The sequence below is a fragment of the Mytilus californianus genome, unplaced genomic scaffold (genome assembly GCF_021869535.1).
Source record: "Mytilus californianus isolate M0D057914Y unplaced genomic scaffold, xbMytCali1.0.p SCAF_7, whole genome shotgun sequence".
NCBI classification, from domain to species: domain Eukaryota; kingdom Metazoa; phylum Mollusca; class Bivalvia; order Mytilida; family Mytilidae; genus Mytilus; species Mytilus californianus.
In genome coordinates this window covers 71,889,528-71,907,508 of record NW_026262723.1, presented here as the reverse complement: position 1 = coordinate 71,907,508, position 17,981 = coordinate 71,889,528, and the positions used below count along the sequence as shown (strand labels likewise).

Below are 17,981 nucleotides of genomic sequence, written 5' to 3'. Positions count from 1 at the left end.
GTTTAAATTTTTTTAATGTTGGAAGTAAATTTTCATAGACCGGTAAATAGCTTGTCAAATTAACTATTCATTTGTGATATTTTTTTGTAAAGTTTGCTTTAGTATTGTCTTTTCTCAATTGTAGGCTTCACAAGTATTGGGAGAAAATTTACGTGAAAAAGTGGATGCTATCACTGTCTGGCAGGACACCACTCAATCGTCTCTAAGAGAAATTCAAAATAGTGTGCACAAATTACCAGATGAGGTACATATATTGTAATAATTATCCCCTGTAAACAAATTTATCCCTATTAGTTTTCAAAGTTGGATTCAAGGTTAAACTGAGGTGAAGGACCTGGACAAGACTGACCCACTTTAGCATGTTTAACGAACTTCATCAAACTTGGTCTAAATTATCATCATGACCAGATAATGACTATTTTGATTTCCAAGATCTGGAATCAAAAGTCATTTAGGTCAAGGGTCAAGATTGCAACCTTGTCAACACAATCTCCAACACCAAGGTAATGTGTATACAAGGAGATTTAGGGGTATACGTCACTGACACAGCAACCAAACAATAAGAATAACTAAAAAGACATCCAGTGGGCTACATATTGTCTTCAAGAGTAGACAGGTGTCTATACAATAAATCAAGCTTTAAATCATTATGGGTCTATAAAAGTTGTCAATAAATTAATCAGCAAACAGGCAATTACCCGTAGATTTTGTGGTACCCTTGTTTGACTTTTTGATAGGGTTTTTAAAGCATTATTGGGAAATTGATTAAAATTATAAATAAAAAGTTGATAATGTATTGTTACTTAAAGATAAAGAATAACTTCAATAAAGATACTTTTCTTGCAGAGAAAAATTGAACTCTGGGCATTTCTTGCAAATCAAAGTTTTAAATCATTATGTTTTGTACTGAACCCTAAATGTGTATACTGTATTTACAATGTCCATACTACATTAGGCATTTAATTTCCCTCAGTCATAATATCCACTGCTGATATTGGTGAAGCTAAACCTTAGGAAGATTTTTGCATTTAAGAACATTTATTGTTTTGCCTTTAATAGTAAAACCAGAGTTTTATTTCATTTTACAATCTGACACTGGTAGAGATCGTGATTTGTTTTTTTTTACAAGATAAGAAATCAGCCTCTTTAAATTATCATTAAAAGTTTATACTGACTGAAAATTAATGTATATTTACGTGTTTTAGATCTATGCAGTGCAGGAAAAACAGACACTTCTTAAGTCAGAAATGAACTCTAGAATGACAGCAGAGTCTGATGCTAGGTTTGTATAACAAACTATGGGGATTTTTTTTTTTTTATTTTAAGTACAATGACATTATCTTTGTGGCTAATTTATATAAAGAAGTAAATACAAATTGCAGAAAAGGATAGAGAAACAAATAACCTATCTATATGTAAGATGGCTGTTATAACTTTTGATAATCTTATGCTTTCACATTTAATTGAATGGATATATTTACATAGATATAAGAAGATGTGGTATGAGTGCCAATGAGACAACTCTCCATCCAAGTCAAAATTTATAAAAGTAAACCATTATAGGTCAAAGTCTTCAACATGGAGCCTTGGCTCACACCGAACAGCAAGCTATAAAGGGCCCTAAAAATTACTAGTGTAAAACCATTCAAACGGGAAAACCAACGGTCTAATCTATATAAAAAACAAGAAACGAGAAACACTTATGAACCACATCAACAAACGACAACTACTGAACATCAGATTCCTACATGCATTTATTCTTGTTAGTGCATAAATGTGCTTAATAATTTATTTGAAAGGAGTAATTTATGCAGATAGGTGTGTAAAACATTTTTTTCCCTGAAAGTTAAATCAATATGGATAATATTTTCTTTCAGAAATCGAGAGGTTGATAGTTTAAAACAAGAAATTCAACAATTAAAGGCCAGAAGAGATCCTCATCCAGCTACAATACATGACTTAGAAAATGTATGTATATATGTTGTTTACGCAAAACTTGATCTAGATTGAACATTTGTTTTCTCTGACAGAAATGGGAAAATGCTTGCATTAACATATCAGCTTTTGGAACAATTAGATATTTGTTTTATGACCTGGTACTCAGACTTTCCCTTTGAAAGCTGATATTATTTTGCCAATCTTCCACTTGTATGACAATCTTTCATGATTCCATCAGTTGACAGCAGTTTTAAAACAACATAAAACCATAAAGCACACACCAATCAACTTAATATCTTAAATACCTCACAAAATAGATCTTTCCACAAGAAATTATATTACATTGTTTAAGAACTGTCAAGATCAGTAGAGCTTTTGGTTGTTAGATTTTGTGTATAGAGACTGAATTCCTTGATGTTAAATTTTTTCATTAGGGTCAATATTTTACATGTAGAATATCAGCAATACTGAGAGATTATCATGACCTGTATTTTTTTGTCGTGTATGTCAAATATTGCAAAATTTGAAACATAGGGATGTTAATCTGGTGAGGGCATAAACTGTTTGTATAAAGCTTTATATTTCAAAAGATAGAAGAACTTGATACTTGATATCATGTATACAAATGCCTTATGTTCTGAAGTTTCTGTTTGGCAAATATCAGATGTCCATGACCTCATTTCAATGAAGGCAGGACATGTCTCTGTGTCAACAGTTTATTGTTATTAGTCCTGTTTCTCAGATACAATAAGAAACAAGTGAACTATTTTGGTGGATTGAATTACTTTAAGGTGTGGATTACATGTCTACCTGGTAGGGTTTATATTACCTAGGTCTTATTTTCATGGTTCATTGGTCAACGCAAAGTTTATGTGATTAGTTTCATTTCTCAGATGCTATAAGCAATAGGTTAACTATAAAATATCCCCACTCTAAAAGCAGCTTGACAGTGATAAGTTGGTAATGTTTGTGTTTCAGATCTGTCAGACACCTACTTTCTGTTTGTTGATACTTTGAATATTTCAATATGTTGAATAAACTTTAAATTTTTTCAGTACTACTCACAGAATGGCTTTATATTTGGTCAGCAGCTTGGCCATATTGAGTTGTATCATGCGAGGGCTTTTTGGATCTGTGTGACTCCCACTTCCTGTTTGCTGATAATTTGAATTATCAACATGTTAAATAAAACAAAAACTTTAGTCACATTTTTCTTAAAAACTACCAGTCAGAATGATTTCATATTTGATCAGCAGCTTGATTGTGATCAGTTGTAAGGTGTGCATGCTTTTTGGATATAAGATCCCTATTTCTTGTTTTCCAATACTTTGAATAACGAGTTTGGTATGCTTAGCACAACAATGTATGCATCCGTATTTGGTGTATGGAATGATTGTAAGGTGAATAAATGTCTGTCTGTCAGGGTTCATCTGACCTTGATTTCCATGGATAATTGTTTAGTTTATACAATACCTGTAGTAAAACCTTATTCTTAAAGACTCTTAAAATATAATTCAATTATGATCAGTAAAGCAGGCAAGTTATTCCAGCATGTTCTTGTATTTTTAAATGACTCATTGATTGTTGCCAAGTGTTTGTTTCATAACATTTGTAACAAATCTCCTTAAAAATCTTAAAAACAAAACCCTGTAATCTAGGTTGCAAGGGGAATAAGATTAAAATAGCTCTTAACATTTGTGATATATTTACTGTTAGAGACCATCAAATGCAGGAACAGGTGGTAATTCAGCAGAGGTGAATTTTGTAGTCAAATGTGTGCCTTACTTGAAATTCTTTTGTTCAAATAGATGCAAGTAGATGCAAATCAGAAAATTCAATTTTATTAATTTTTTTTTAGGATTTTTGAATTTGAGAGAATGAAATATTTTTTTCTGTGTTGTTTGACATATTATTTTAAGATAGGAATACATGTAGTGTTTGCTGAATTTTATTTAAATAATAAAATATTTGATTGTTTAAGAATAGAATTTTAAGATTTAAAAAAAATAATTTCAGTTTAGAATAAAGTTTATTTTAATTTTAGCATAGTAATTTTTTGTACTGCTAGTTTTGTAGTCCATATGATTTGAAATTCAAATATTAACTGTTACAATGATAAATATATATATTTCACCTGTGACAAAATAATATATGAAAAGGAAAAAAAAAAAAAAAAGAATAATTGTATTATATTAAAAATTTCAAATGTAAATTGCTTAGAAATAAGAAAAAACTGTTTATTCTATATGTAATAAATTATAAAGTACATGCAAACCTAGAATTCTTGGTAAGAAGTGGTTGGTGTTACCTCATATTGTATACTTGAATATGTTGAATTTAGAAAACATACACACAATTACATAAACAACTTGGTTTTCTCAGGTAGTTTGCGACCTTTAGCACAAACCAAAGATTTTGAATATTGGTGTTTGCTGTTTCAAGGCCAAGCAAACGTTCACATGTGAGCAAGCATGTTAATTATCTAATTCTGTATGTTTTACATATACATTATTACATTGACATGTTCTTTTCCTATGGAGTTGAAAGATAACCTTTGAATGTTATGCATCCATCCATTTGGATACACCTAGGGATTTTTTTTTAAAGAGAATTGTAGCAATGAAACAGTTTCTATACATTGTAGTGAAAGAAATTTAGGTTGTATTACTAGTAAACAGTTAATAGAATGTTGCAGAGAAATAATAAGTTTGATTTATTTTTTTTTCTTAGGTACAAGCCAGTGTTAGGAAATTAGCAGATTCTATACAAACAGTTAAGACTGTATTAGGGATGAAAATACAGTCCGAACAGAAGTTGGTTAGTATATTTGTTCAAATTTATTTTCATTGATCGTTTTCATTGAAATATTATGAATAATTAGTTAGAAGTTAAAGTAAAATGAAAAGATGCAGATAAAAAGAACTTTTAAAAAATGTTTTGACTGCATCTAACATAAATAGATACCTTTATTCTTTCTTTTTGAATTGAATGTGACCTAGTTAAGAAATTCTACATGCAAACATTAGAAGCAATTTTGAATTTATTAGCAAAAAGACATTTTATACATTTTGTAATAGTAGAAAATCAAGCCAATAATTTGGAGTTTTATCTATCCTATTCATGATTGTATCTTTTTTTGTTGTTGTAATTTTAGGAATTATAGTAATGCTTTTTAAAATTCAAAACGTGAGGTTTGCCGAACGTTTTAAGTATTTAAAATTATACTGTTGAGTGTGGAGAAATATTGTTTTGCACGAGAATAGAGGTAGAATCTGTTTCTTTAATGATTTTTATACCATATGCAGACACAATTAATCCTTCTTTTCCAATGATCTGCAAAACAATGTGTTCTTTCTATGTAATATCACCTTTTTTCTTTATGTCACAATAAGAAATTCAGAGGTAAGCAAAACAATTTGACGTCATAATTAAATTTTGATCAATGAAGAACTGAGATCAAATGAATCACATGTTGATTAAAAACAGATAGTCAACAGGTCTGGAAAGGATTAATTAGTTAAGAATTAGAGAAATATAAATATACATTCAAGTGTCTACATCTGTTACAAGATAAAGTGAGATTTTTTATTTCTCCAATGAAGACAATCATATTTTTAAAATTTTAAAATGCTTTAGAAAATAAGCTCCTTGCTTTTACAAAGGCAGAATCAGACAACAATGTAGAAATTTGATGTTATACTGATTTGGAGCTGAAACAAACAAATCACTTGTTGATTATCCTAAGATATTCCACAAAAAATTTTGTAGAATAAAATAAAAAAAATATCTGTAAAGTTTTGGAATTTATTACATGGATTCCTTTTTTAAAAGCAAACTTGCATTTTTTCCTCTTTAATATCATCATACAAAGAACTTTCCAATGTGAACAAATTACTGGGGTCTCCATTTATTATTTGTTTCAATGCATTTGTTTTCACTAAGAAAAGGGTTAGAAGGTATTTATAACTTCAGCAACTTTCAGTATGTGCAAAATCCATGTCATTTGAACATGTGGATAGTTGTCTCATTGGCAATCATCCATATTTTACAAAAATTAAGTGTTTGATCTTTTGCCTTCTACGACCTATTTTGATTTATATCATACTATTTTTGTTAGATTACAATGTTGCACACTATATTTTAAGAGAAAAGTAAGTGAGAGGAGGGGAAGGGTTAAAAGATTGTTCTTAGGAAAACCATTTAGAACGTTTTTTGCCCATAATTTACCAAATTTATTTGAACTGTATCATAAACTTGTCTGTGGATAACATTGAACTGTTGATAAATTTACAGAGAATATCTGGTCTAGAAGACCTACAAACACAAGTGAATCAGGTCAAGGTGAACGTTGGCATGCCTAGGTACACAAGTAATGGTATGAAAGATGATCCCTCAGATGGGTATGACACAGGATTTGCCTCCTGGGATGATCCTACCCCTTCTCATACAGGAAATCCAAGGGCTACAACTCAGGAAGGCAGGAAAAGTCCTGGGGATAATGCAGGAATGGGACCAATTCCTGAAGGAAATGAAACAAAAAGGACAAATTCTCAAACCAGTTTAAAAAATCAGAAAAATAAATCTCCTTCACCTTCATATGGTAGGAACCAGACACCCTCTGAGGACAGAAATAAAACACCAGCACAGAATGGGAAACAAACCCCTTCACAGAGTCGAAATCAAACACCAACAGGAAATAAAACACCATCACAGAGTCGAAATCAAACTCCCACAGGAAATAAAACACCATCACAGAGTCGTAATCAGACTCCAACAGGCAACCAAACAAATTCTAGAAATGTGACTCCAACAACAGGCAGAAAGAGTGCTACAAACAAGAATAATACAAAAAATGATGGATCTGGGACTCCAGTCAGTTTGTCTAATGTATAGACTTCATAGAAATGGTAATGATTTTCACTGCTGTGAACTCTCACCTCTGACCTGTGTTCTTACAACTTTGACCTCTCATATATTAACCATGATTTCTTATTTAATAGTAGCATGTGGTGTGGTTTCTTACCAGACTAACAGTATTGGGATTTATTAATACTGCATGTTGTAGAAAAAATATGGAATGTCTCTACTAATTTCTTGATCAACATTTCTTTCAGGTTGACATTGGTTTTTAGGTGTTAACTTCCTTTTCTTTCAGATATGCATAATACTTCAGAGACACTTGTTGGTGCACAAAAATACATAATTTGATACATTTCTAGTGAAAACTTTGAAATCTTTAATTAAAAGAAATTTAAATCACTGAATTCCACAAAAATATTGCTGAGGAAGTTTGAGTTCTATTGTAGAAAAGCTTCATATATAAAAATGTTCTCCCTTACAATACCAACTTTTTGGTTGCTCTGAAGTATTTATCTGCAAGCTGGTACAAGAAATGAAGAACTTCAACTGTTCAGCTACAAATAATGCTGCTTTGAATATAAATAAATGCTTTCAAAAGGTTTGATACACAAATTAGAAAAATAAACATTAAGCAAAATTTGAACTCACGAACAATTTCTTGAAATTATTATTTATGATAAATTGTTTGTGTAAGAAACTTTTATAAAAGCATTTATTTAACACTCAAGCAAAAGGATATTATATTAATGTTTTTAACTTAATAATTGTTAACACACCAGTTAATTTTCTTGTCTACAGAGAGCTGAAGAAATTCAGAAACTACAAGAAGAAATAGCTATATTGAGAACTGCTATAGAACCGCTAGTGAAAAAACCCCTACCTCGAAATTTTGTCAAAGATCCCAATAGACGGAGCGATGACACGCCTGATGTCAATAGACACAGTGTTGCTAATGCTTATAGGTAAGTCCCCATTGCCTGCATAGCCAGTAGTATTGTGATTTGTCAAGTCATCATAGCAAAAGAATAAAACCTAGATTGACAGGATTTTGATCATCTGTGCAGTTACATGGTATGCTTTTGTATATTTGCAAAACAACTTGAAAATAACAGACGTTTTGAAAGTAAGGATACTTTACATTTTTGATTATTTTAAGGGATAAGACAGCAACATTGATAGTGTATTTGCATTGTTTGTTTTGCTAGCCCAACAGAGTTTGAAGGGGGCAATATAAATTGCTATGCTGTTGTCTTGTGTGTTCATCCACCAATGTTAACTTGCACAGTAAGTTGTTCTACTGTTTAAACAGATTCTTAAAAATGTTTCCATATACACACCTTAATACTTCAAGGTTCATTATTCATCCTAACCATTTCCTGCATATATCGGAACTTTGTTACTTTTTCCTTGACTAAATTTCAAAATGAGGGTTCTTTGTTTGTATCTTAACTGCTGCAATATTAATCAACAATTCCTTCAAAATTTTAATTGTTTTTTTATTTTTTGATATGCACACACAGCAATATAAATCAACTTGCAATGGATAGGAAGATACCCTTATCATTGAGCCCAGGACACATTTTTAAAAGAAAAAAATAATGTAATTTTATAAGTAATCATTTGAGATAAATTATAAAACATTTAGAATGGTTTCAGGAGGATATTGAACATGATTATGGTTGAAAGTCAACCAGAAGCCTGCAGTTACTGGATTATATGTTACAAAATTCAGTAACTGCATAATATGTTACAAAAGCCAGTAACTGCATAATATGTTACAAAAGTCAGTTACTGCATAGTTTATTACAAAAGCCAGTTACTGCATAATTTGTTACAAAAGCTAGTAACAGCATAATTTGTTACCAATGCCAGTTAATGCACAATATGTTACAAAAGCCAGTAACTGCTTAATTTGTTACAGAAGCCAGTATCTGCTTAATTTGTTACAAATTCAGTTACTGCATATTTTTTTGGCAAAAGCCAGTAACTGCATAAGATGTTACAAAATCCTAATAGGTTTTATTTATTGTAAAATTATTTTTATTTTGCGATCACACCAAAGACACCAGCTTTATAATGATGGAATGTTTTGGAGTTACAGGATTCCGTTTTCTGTTTGTTTTTATTTTACTAATGGCACTGTTTATTTCATTTTGTAGCACATGTATGTTTTATGTATGCACCAGATTTTGTTTATTGTCTAGATATGATGCACTAGTAAAATGCCAGCTAAGTATATTAAAAAAAATAATGCAAGAGAAAGTCGTGAAATGCATAATAGCAACGGCCACATTTACATTTCTAATAATGATAATTTTAGTAAGAAAATGATTGAATTATGCAAATTAGTCAGTTGTTGTTCTTGATTTATTTTGGTGTAAACATTTTAATATTTTGGGTAGTATTGGGTGGTATACTACTGTAGTTGGCATTATTTGTTTGTGTACATGTGTTTTGTTGTTTTTTGGGGGGAGAGGGGTTGTTCTAAGTATTAATTTTGTTTTTTGATTGATGGGATGTACATGGCACAAATCATGCAAATGTTACATTGTTTGGAAAATCACTCAAGGAAGTCTGTCATATCAAAATACTAATTTATTTTCAAAATGTGATTTCATTCTCACTCATACAGTGATTGGCTATATTAGTACTATACTAAAATGGCAGTTAAAAAGATAATATTATTTCATTCTTTATCAATTGTTAGTAAATGATGAATGTTATAAAATATATGACAAACTTTTATGGTGCTTTTTCATCCAGGTCATCTTATAATCAGATACAGAATGATAAGGATGCATCATTACTTGTAGGAATGTTGTATTTTAGCTCAGATATTGATACAGTTATACTTTATATGTGATATTGATAATGACTTGTCTCCCTTTGTTAACATTATGGATTTTTTTTTCATTCTAATCAATTAATGTTTGTTTAATGCTAAAAATGTCAAAAATGAAATTCATCTGTAAAGAATTAGATTTTGAAATGACAACAAAACTAATTTGAAACAATAAGGTAGGTAAATGGTATGTTATCTATGTATAAAATACATTATTTTGAATATTGATACATGTAGTGTGTTGATGGACAATATTCATATTTTTTTCAGTGATGATGAAAATGATTAAAAATGATATATTGGTAACCATATTGTTAACCATTCCACTGAACATGCACAAAAAAATCACTGAACACATGTCTCCATGTATGTCCTGCACAGACACACAAATCACCTACACAACATCTATAGCTGAATGTATGTAGGTAGCCTGTTGCTTGGAAAATTGCTGCCTCTAACCAACGTAGCCTCATTTTCAAATGGCAGTGTATCTATCATCCCCATCCCAGTTTGCACAACATTACCAATGGATTTATTGTTAATTTGTTCTTGCCATGAATATGACATTGCATGTAAAATTTCCCACAGGACATTAAGAAAGCATTGATCAGTCAATCAGCATTTTCTGTTAAAAAGTCAAAATATTACAGTGTGTTCATTCACCTTGATAATTTTAATGATTTAAATGCATGCTTTACTTTGGTTTGATGTTTGATCTCTAGCTTCATGCATGGAGCCAGAACTACCTCAGTTGTCACATGGTAGTGTGTTCGCCTCAAGGTGGGAGGTCATGGATTTGAACCCCAGCCTAGTCAAACCAAAGACTTGAAAATTGTTATTTGCTGCTTCTGCACTAAGCCTGCCGCATTAAGGAGTAAGAGAAAAAAATGGTCAGCTTAAAGTTAGAATAATGTGTCAGGGTAGGGTGAAATGTCTTCCTTGGGAGCTAGCATGTTAAAAATAAGGCTCAATGTGTCAGTCTAGTACAAAGCAGGGTTTATACTCATATCCCATTGTTATCTTCTTGTTCTGAATATGCATTTGATTTGTCACTGGATGTTTAACATCAATCCATCCATCATTGAGCCAGATCAAACTTATATACCGGTATATGCTGATTCTTTAATTTATCATGCAAGATATCTGAATGTTCATCAGAGTGGGTTAAATATCGTTCCCTCATTGTTTCATTGGAGCTAGAACGTCTCTGAAGTTGAGGAAGATTGCAGCATAAGTTTACCCCCTGGTTGCTGAGTATTGCTCCTTCCCTCCCTCCATCCCTCCATTTATTCATCCATCAATCCATCCATCGACAAAATATATTGTGTATGGATTCAATCTTATAATATATTAAGATATTCTGAATGTAGAGTGAATTTTACAACTGCAAATTTACAGTAAACTTCGATTGATTTAGAAAAAAATTAATAAAACCATCAGAAAGCAAATATCAGCAACCATCTAGTATTTATTTATCATGATAGTTAATTGGTCCTTAATTCACATTTGAAAATATATTAAAACAGTTACTGAATATGTGTCTTTCATATGCTATCATTTGGAAACAACTTTTAAATATTAAAAATAATTCTGTTGTTTGCTCAACTAGCTAACAAAGACAGGTAAACGTTGTACATTAATTGATGTTCCTTCTTGCATGATTTACTGTTCCTGTTTATGCATGTAAATTAAATGTTGTCAGATAAACAAACTGAAGCATGAATTTTGTGTTGTATAAATGTCTCTTTGTATTTTCACTAATTACAATACTGACCGTGAGAGACCCTCATGGGTAGTCAAGGTCGTTAAACACCCCCTAGTGGTAATTACAAAACACCTATTGAGGGAAAGTGTCCTTCAATCATCTGTTAGTGGGCCATGTACAGTATGGTCTGGTTCACTTAAAAATGCTTTTGTTGACTTGCAACTACATAGATCTTTTAGTTGTTCCTGCCACAATTCTTTCACTTAATACAGTTGATAGATAAATGTTCCTTGGATGAATTACTGTAAAATCAGAAATTTTTGCAATGTTTTTATTATTGCAAAATTGCTACAGGATAGTTTTTTCAAAATATGAAAACTCACATTTTTAAATTTTGAAAGCATTACTGGGTATTTGTTTACAGCATCTCCTGAAATTTTAATAATAAATTTCTCATTTTGTACATTGTCAATAATCACAATGATAAATGTACACAGAAAATTCTGAATTTACAGTTTATGTTTATTTGATTATTTGGGATAGTTTTCTCAGATTTTATGTGTTCCAAAACCTTAACTAATTATTGAAATGGGAAATGACCTTGAAATATTTCTTTCTTTTTGCCCAGTACAAAATTCTGATTTCAATTTTTTTACATCATAAAGGAATCAGTTAATATTTCAAATTATTATGCTAGTCTATTGAATAGTTTCTGTTGAATTTACAGAAGGAAAAAGACATATTAGGAAACCATGGTAACATGACTTTCAACGTAACTTCTGATACTTTATTTCAGAGTGCATTATTCAAAAACATACTGACAAATTCTAATGATAAAGGAGATTATATCTGTATTGGAATACATGTTTTTGGAAATAATTTTGAAACTTGCATAGCTCTACAAAAATTTCCTGTAAATATCAGCTAAAGCTGTACCATGCATCAAATTTAGTCATGAACATTTTGTTACCATTTCTCTTGGTAAATGGTAGTCCAAATAGTTATGACGTCTTGAAAGGCTATTATATTTTTTTCTTTGACGCCTTACTAGATGTAAGGCGTCAAAGAAAAAAAATATAATAGCCTTTCAAGACGTCATAATTATTTGGACTAGGTAAATGGTGTTAACGTGGTTGGTCATCAAATGACTGAGAGAGTTTATTTTAAATGAGTAAAAATGTAAACTAATCCTTTGTCAGTATGTTTTTTCTTTACCTTTGTTAATGTTTATGTTGTTTGTAGATATATGTATGATGTATACATATAATTTGTAGAGAACTATTGTTATTCATTCTCTTTTATTTACTATTTTTAAATTTCAGAATTTTGTATTAGATTTTATTTATATTCTATCTGTAAATACTTACTGGTACTCATCTTCTTTCTACTCAAGAATACTATCTTCATTAGTTTCTTTTTTTCTTTTTCTTTACTTTGTAACAAAAATTCTAATGTTTTGTTTATTTTGTTCATTTTAAGATATGCATACTTTGGAATCTGATTACAGAAATAGTTACTAAATAAACCAAACTTGTAATTTAAATTATTTGTAAATTGAAGATCACCCTTTGATTTCAGAGCCGAGTTTTGTGTTAATTTTGGTCCTGTTAAGGTGTTTTTGTCAAAATCTGCTCTTGGCACAAAATTTAAACTTGAATAACTTACTGCTATTGCAGAGATATTTTGTGTTTTATTTCTGCCTGAATCCTGAATGTATTCTAGATACTTTCATATCAAAAGTAAACTCTTTATTATGCATGTGTATATTTAGTGCTATTATGAACATTGCATTGTATAAATTTAACCATTTGTTTAAAATTTACAAAATATTAAGTCAGAAATTAAATCTGTATAAATTAGTTTAATATGACAATTATAATATGTCTACTTTATGATTGAGATGGAATCATCAAAAAACTTAATAAAATGCTGACTTCACAAAAATCATAACATGTGAAAAGTTATAAATTTACTTAAAGCTTAAATTTCCCTCACTTGTTATTATCTACCCTGAATTGCATTATGATTATATATTTTTTTGTTTGTTACATGTACTATGTTTGATTGAGAATAACATACATGTTCAATTTATCCCTTTTTCAGAAGAGAACTTTTTTCAAAAAAAGTAAATATAATGTAAAACGATCCTTAAAAACCTGAACAAATGTCTTTCAAATTAACAGAAAAGGATAAATATAGAATGATATTCCTTAATTTTATTATGTTAATTCTTGAGTGCATTATAGCTTATTTTTTTGTTTCTCTTCAGATGGTTACGATGGAAGTCAAAACTTATGTATATTCTATGGCAAATTCGTTCTCGAAAGCAACTGGAAACAGAAAATACTGGTACCTTAAGGCCAGCAAAACCACCACCTACAGGAACTGTTTGATATATAAATTGTATAAGATACCACCATTTAAGTTCTTTTCAGTTTTTTTTGTATTTTTGGCACAATACCAATTTGTCCTGCAAATCTGCCTGGAAGATCAAATACTTTCATTTTAATGATATTTAAATTTGAAACATTTGTAATAACAATATATTTTTCTGTTAGAAAATGCTTGAATAATCATGTTATCCTCTAATACCACATTTTCATGTTTAGAAATATCAGTCAAACATCAGTTTAAGACAAACTTGTTGCCATATTTCTGTCAATGTAATGATTATGGATCTGAAAATTATTTCAAGAGTAAAAAGATAAACCCATTTCCCACCACCAATTTGAAATCAAACTTTATTTTTATACCCCACAGATTTCACTTTATTGGGAAAGTAGGGGAGTAAATATTTTCAGAACAATTCCTTGTTTGTATCTGTACTGTATTGTAAACCATTCATTATAGTTATGAAGATTGTTATACATAAATACAATATGAATGTGTGTATGTGAAGAAAATGGACAACCATGATTTTATTGCATGGATCATCATTTTAGAATTGGTGATGGATGATTATTATTTTGAGAATAAAAGGGAAGTGTTATTAAGTTTTTATCAACCTATATACATTTTTTGTTCTTGAAATGAATTAATGAATGTTCATCTTTTTTTTATACCTCTGAGATCATCACTTTGCATCTGATTTCTGTGTCATTAGGTACCTTAATCTTCTTAAAATTCTAATGAAAATCATAGGCAAATTTTAACAAATTGCCAGAACATTCCTAGATTGTTTTAGTTGTAAACTTTATCCAATGATGCCTATATCAAACCAATATGGCAACTATGACTTTACAAAGACAATTGGAGTACAAATAGCAAATGTGGTTTGATTTGGCCATCCCAGTAAAAAGTTCACTGATTATTAGTATACAGTAATGTGATATTAAGTTTGTTCAAGTTAAATTAATTTTTACATAGATAAAAAAAAGCTTTTGGAATCCAAAAAAAATACATGAAAATGATAGACTTCTCTGTCACTTCCAGTCCTCCTCACAGGTATTTTGCAAGTCATAATATAACATTTGATACTTTATAATAGCCTATTTTTAGTTTAAAGTTCACTATTGATCCAATAGTGAGGAGCAGAAAATTAAAATATTTGATTTTTTTCTTTTTCTTTTGAATAGTTAATTGTTTAAAGGATTTAGAAAAGGATTTCATGAACAGATTTTGACTACTAAACAGTGCTACATTTGACCTCATTGGCGGATCCTGGAGGGGTGTTCAATTTTTTTTCAATTATTTGAATGTTTCATAGTGTTCTATGGGTTTGAACCCCTGACTCCTTTTTCAAAATTGGCTGGATCTGCGCCTGTACCTTGATAAAGTAATCATTCATTTCACCTTTCATTTTTCATAATTTTTGTAACCATTATCTTGTGCCTTGTATAGTTTTAGTAATAACATTCAGGAACATGCATGTAACAGTCCTTTTCACATTATCTGAATTGATCCATTCTAGTAATTTGTTTCCATCTGAAATGTTTTACTTATTAAAAAGGATGGCTGTCATTGTGGAACGTATCCACATAGAAACATATTAGAAAGACATAGAAAAAGCTCAGAAAACACAGTCAAACACACTAACACTTATCAACCAATTACTATCCACACTGATCTGTGTCCTTTTTATTTTTCCAATTTGGTTCAGACATTTATTTTATTCTTTTTTATGTTGATACAAGTAAGCTAAACTGTGATAAATATATATTTGAACATTTTATGCATTCCAATAATTGAAATGCCTTGAAATAAATAGTTGTTTTGAAAATTGTGATACTAACCTTCAACCGTCCTTAAAATGTCCAATTTTAATGTATCTTTTTTTTTATTGTTATATTATTTATTAATGCATTTATAGAAAAGAAACCTTGTCACTTTGTTAATCTTCACTGTAGTACTTTTATAATGAGGTTTATATATTGTAGTACTATTAAATAAAGAAGAAACTTGATTTTTAATGTTGAAATATAATTACAAAGAGATATACATCAGTGAGATGACAACCCACTGACACAAAAAAATCATAAGACTTCAGTCTAGAGGTCAACAAAGGGTTTTGAACAATAGACAAGAGTCTACATAGGGTGTCAACTGTCAAGCTCTCTTAATCTCACTGAGCCTAAAAAAGTTTTCAAAAAATGTAACAGATACTATCAATGATCTGCCATCAGCATAAAATGACAAAAAGCACTGACATATGAGAGAAAACACAGTAGACTGGACTTCTAATGTCTGGCAATACAGTGGCAATCAAAATGTTTGGCTCTTCAACCCTGAAAGTCCACTAAGCAGAACTATGACTTATTTTTAGTCCTTTTAAAGAAGTCTTATTTTGTTTGTATAGATATCCCTTTTTTGGGATTGTTCAGTATCTTGGCAAAAGTAGCTCAGTGACCTACAATTAATGCTGCATTGACTTTGATGAAGTCTGAGGTCATATCTATCAATGTAACTATAAGTCATAGGATTTCTAAACTTGTAATTATATTCATTTTATGGATAGGTCACTGTGACCTACATGCCATGCTTAAATGAACTTGTGTGAATATCACATTTTTAGGGGGTAGGTCAGCATCAAGGCAAAAGTAAGACATTAACCTACATTTTATGCTTCATTGATTTTTGTTGGGAACTGCATCTAACCTTTTGTAGAAATGTATATTTATGAATAAGCCAGCATCATGACAAAATTTGGTCACTATGACCTAGATTTGATTCTTAATTGACCTTGGTTAAATTTAATGTCCAAGTTCATAAGTGTGCAGAATTAGGCAAAACTTGCAATTGTATTTGCATGTTGTCGTCTTGTGTATACATGTATATAAAGAATTTTCAACTGGATGTTAAGCAAACAAATGTCATAGGAGAAGTCTGTAAGAGGCCAAGCATTACAGACTCGATACATCCAAATCATTTGTGATCTGCCACACCAAGGGAGGTTAGATTTTACACAAAAAAAATCATATACCAGAACATTCTAAAGCGCCATGATTGTGCTTGACAGACCCCAATATTTGCTAAAAATATGAAGCCTATAAAAAACAAGTAAAATAAATGATTTAAAACTAATCATTTCTCTATAAAATAACATTGTTGAAGCACACCAAATCAAAAACACATTCAAATTTCACTTGTTTTTCGTCCACGTCTTTTTGGTCTCTGATGGACACCTGGTCTCATGGGCAATCATATCACATCCCTCTATGTTTGTCCCAAAGGAAAAACTAGTAGCAGAGTAAAGATGGTCAGCACAACAAGCTACCCTGAAAATGTTACAAAATTCTATCCGTTTTGGAGTAATTATCCCTAAAATGTTGTTTTTTTTAAACTTTTAGGCATATCTTGGCCATTGTCTCAAAAAACTATTATGGAATGATTAACATGGCATGTTCAATATCTAAAAATTTCAGAAAAATCTGTAGACATTATATGGAGTAAGTCCTCCTGAAATGTAAGTTTTACCAATTTTCAGAGTTTTGACTTAATTTTGAAACTAAAGGAGCTAGGTTAAAAGTGTTAATAGCAAAAATGATCAGCACAACAAGATGCATCCACCCTTAAAATAAGAGAAAAATCGTAATCACTGTTTTGGAGATATTGCCCCTGAAATATCGAATTTATTTTCCAATTGTTGTCAGTTATTTGCTGTTATTCTGAATACTAGGTGCTTGCTTTATAGTGTAAAATGATAAAAGGGTCAGCAAAACAAGATGTATCTATCCTGAATATTGGAGAAAATAGGTCTATCTGTTTTGGAGTTATTGTCCCTGAATATCATTTTTTTACAATTTTTGGATATTATTTGTGACATTTATATGAGCTCGGTTTAAAAGGGTAACTTAAATTAAGATTAACCCTGTGTGTCGCTAGTTATATTCAGATTCTACTACACATTATTTATCTATTAGCCAGATTCTTCAAATTGTCAAGGACGTTTAGCAATCAAAAACCAATCAATCAATCAAATGTTCAAATGAATAAAACGCCTTGGTGGTCTCGTGGTAGCATTCTCGCTCAATGCGGGAGTTTGTGGTTCGATCCATGGCCGGGCCAAACCAATGACTTAAAAACTAAGATTTGCTGCTATTTTGCTTAACATGCAGTATTAAGGTGTTAGAGCAAATATTGGTCGGCTAGCAGTCGGGATAATATGCTCAGGTAGGGTGACATGTCTGTGGGCTGTTA

The 17,981-nt window shown here is 30.6% G+C and overlaps 1 protein-coding gene across 9 annotated transcripts in view; it reads left to right on the top strand.

Annotated features, from left to right (window-relative positions):
• The window catches only part of LOC127709494 (coiled-coil domain-containing protein 154-like), a 52,753-nt gene extending 37,006 nt beyond the window's left edge, over positions 1-15,747 (top strand). For 6 of the 9 annotated variants that reach the window (XM_052215093.1, XM_052215088.1, XM_052215089.1 and 3 more), the window contains 6 exons: positions 125-244; positions 1,206-1,282; positions 1,878-1,968; positions 4,669-4,755; positions 6,232-6,845; positions 13,615-13,762. In XM_052215093.1, coding sequence (XP_052071053.1) covers positions 125-244; positions 1,206-1,282; positions 1,878-1,968; positions 4,669-4,755; positions 6,232-6,831 — 975 coding nt within the window. In that variant the 3' untranslated portion in view covers positions 6,832-6,845; positions 13,615-13,762. Of the gene's footprint in view, positions 1-124; positions 245-1,205; positions 1,283-1,877; positions 1,969-4,668; positions 4,756-6,231; positions 6,846-7,596; positions 7,761-9,910; positions 9,943-11,249; positions 12,386-13,614 lie in introns of those variants that run through there. The other 3 variants (XM_052215096.1, XM_052215095.1, XM_052215097.1) reach the window with 3 other exon arrangements.
• Positions 15,748-17,981: the final 2,234 nt, after the last annotated feature.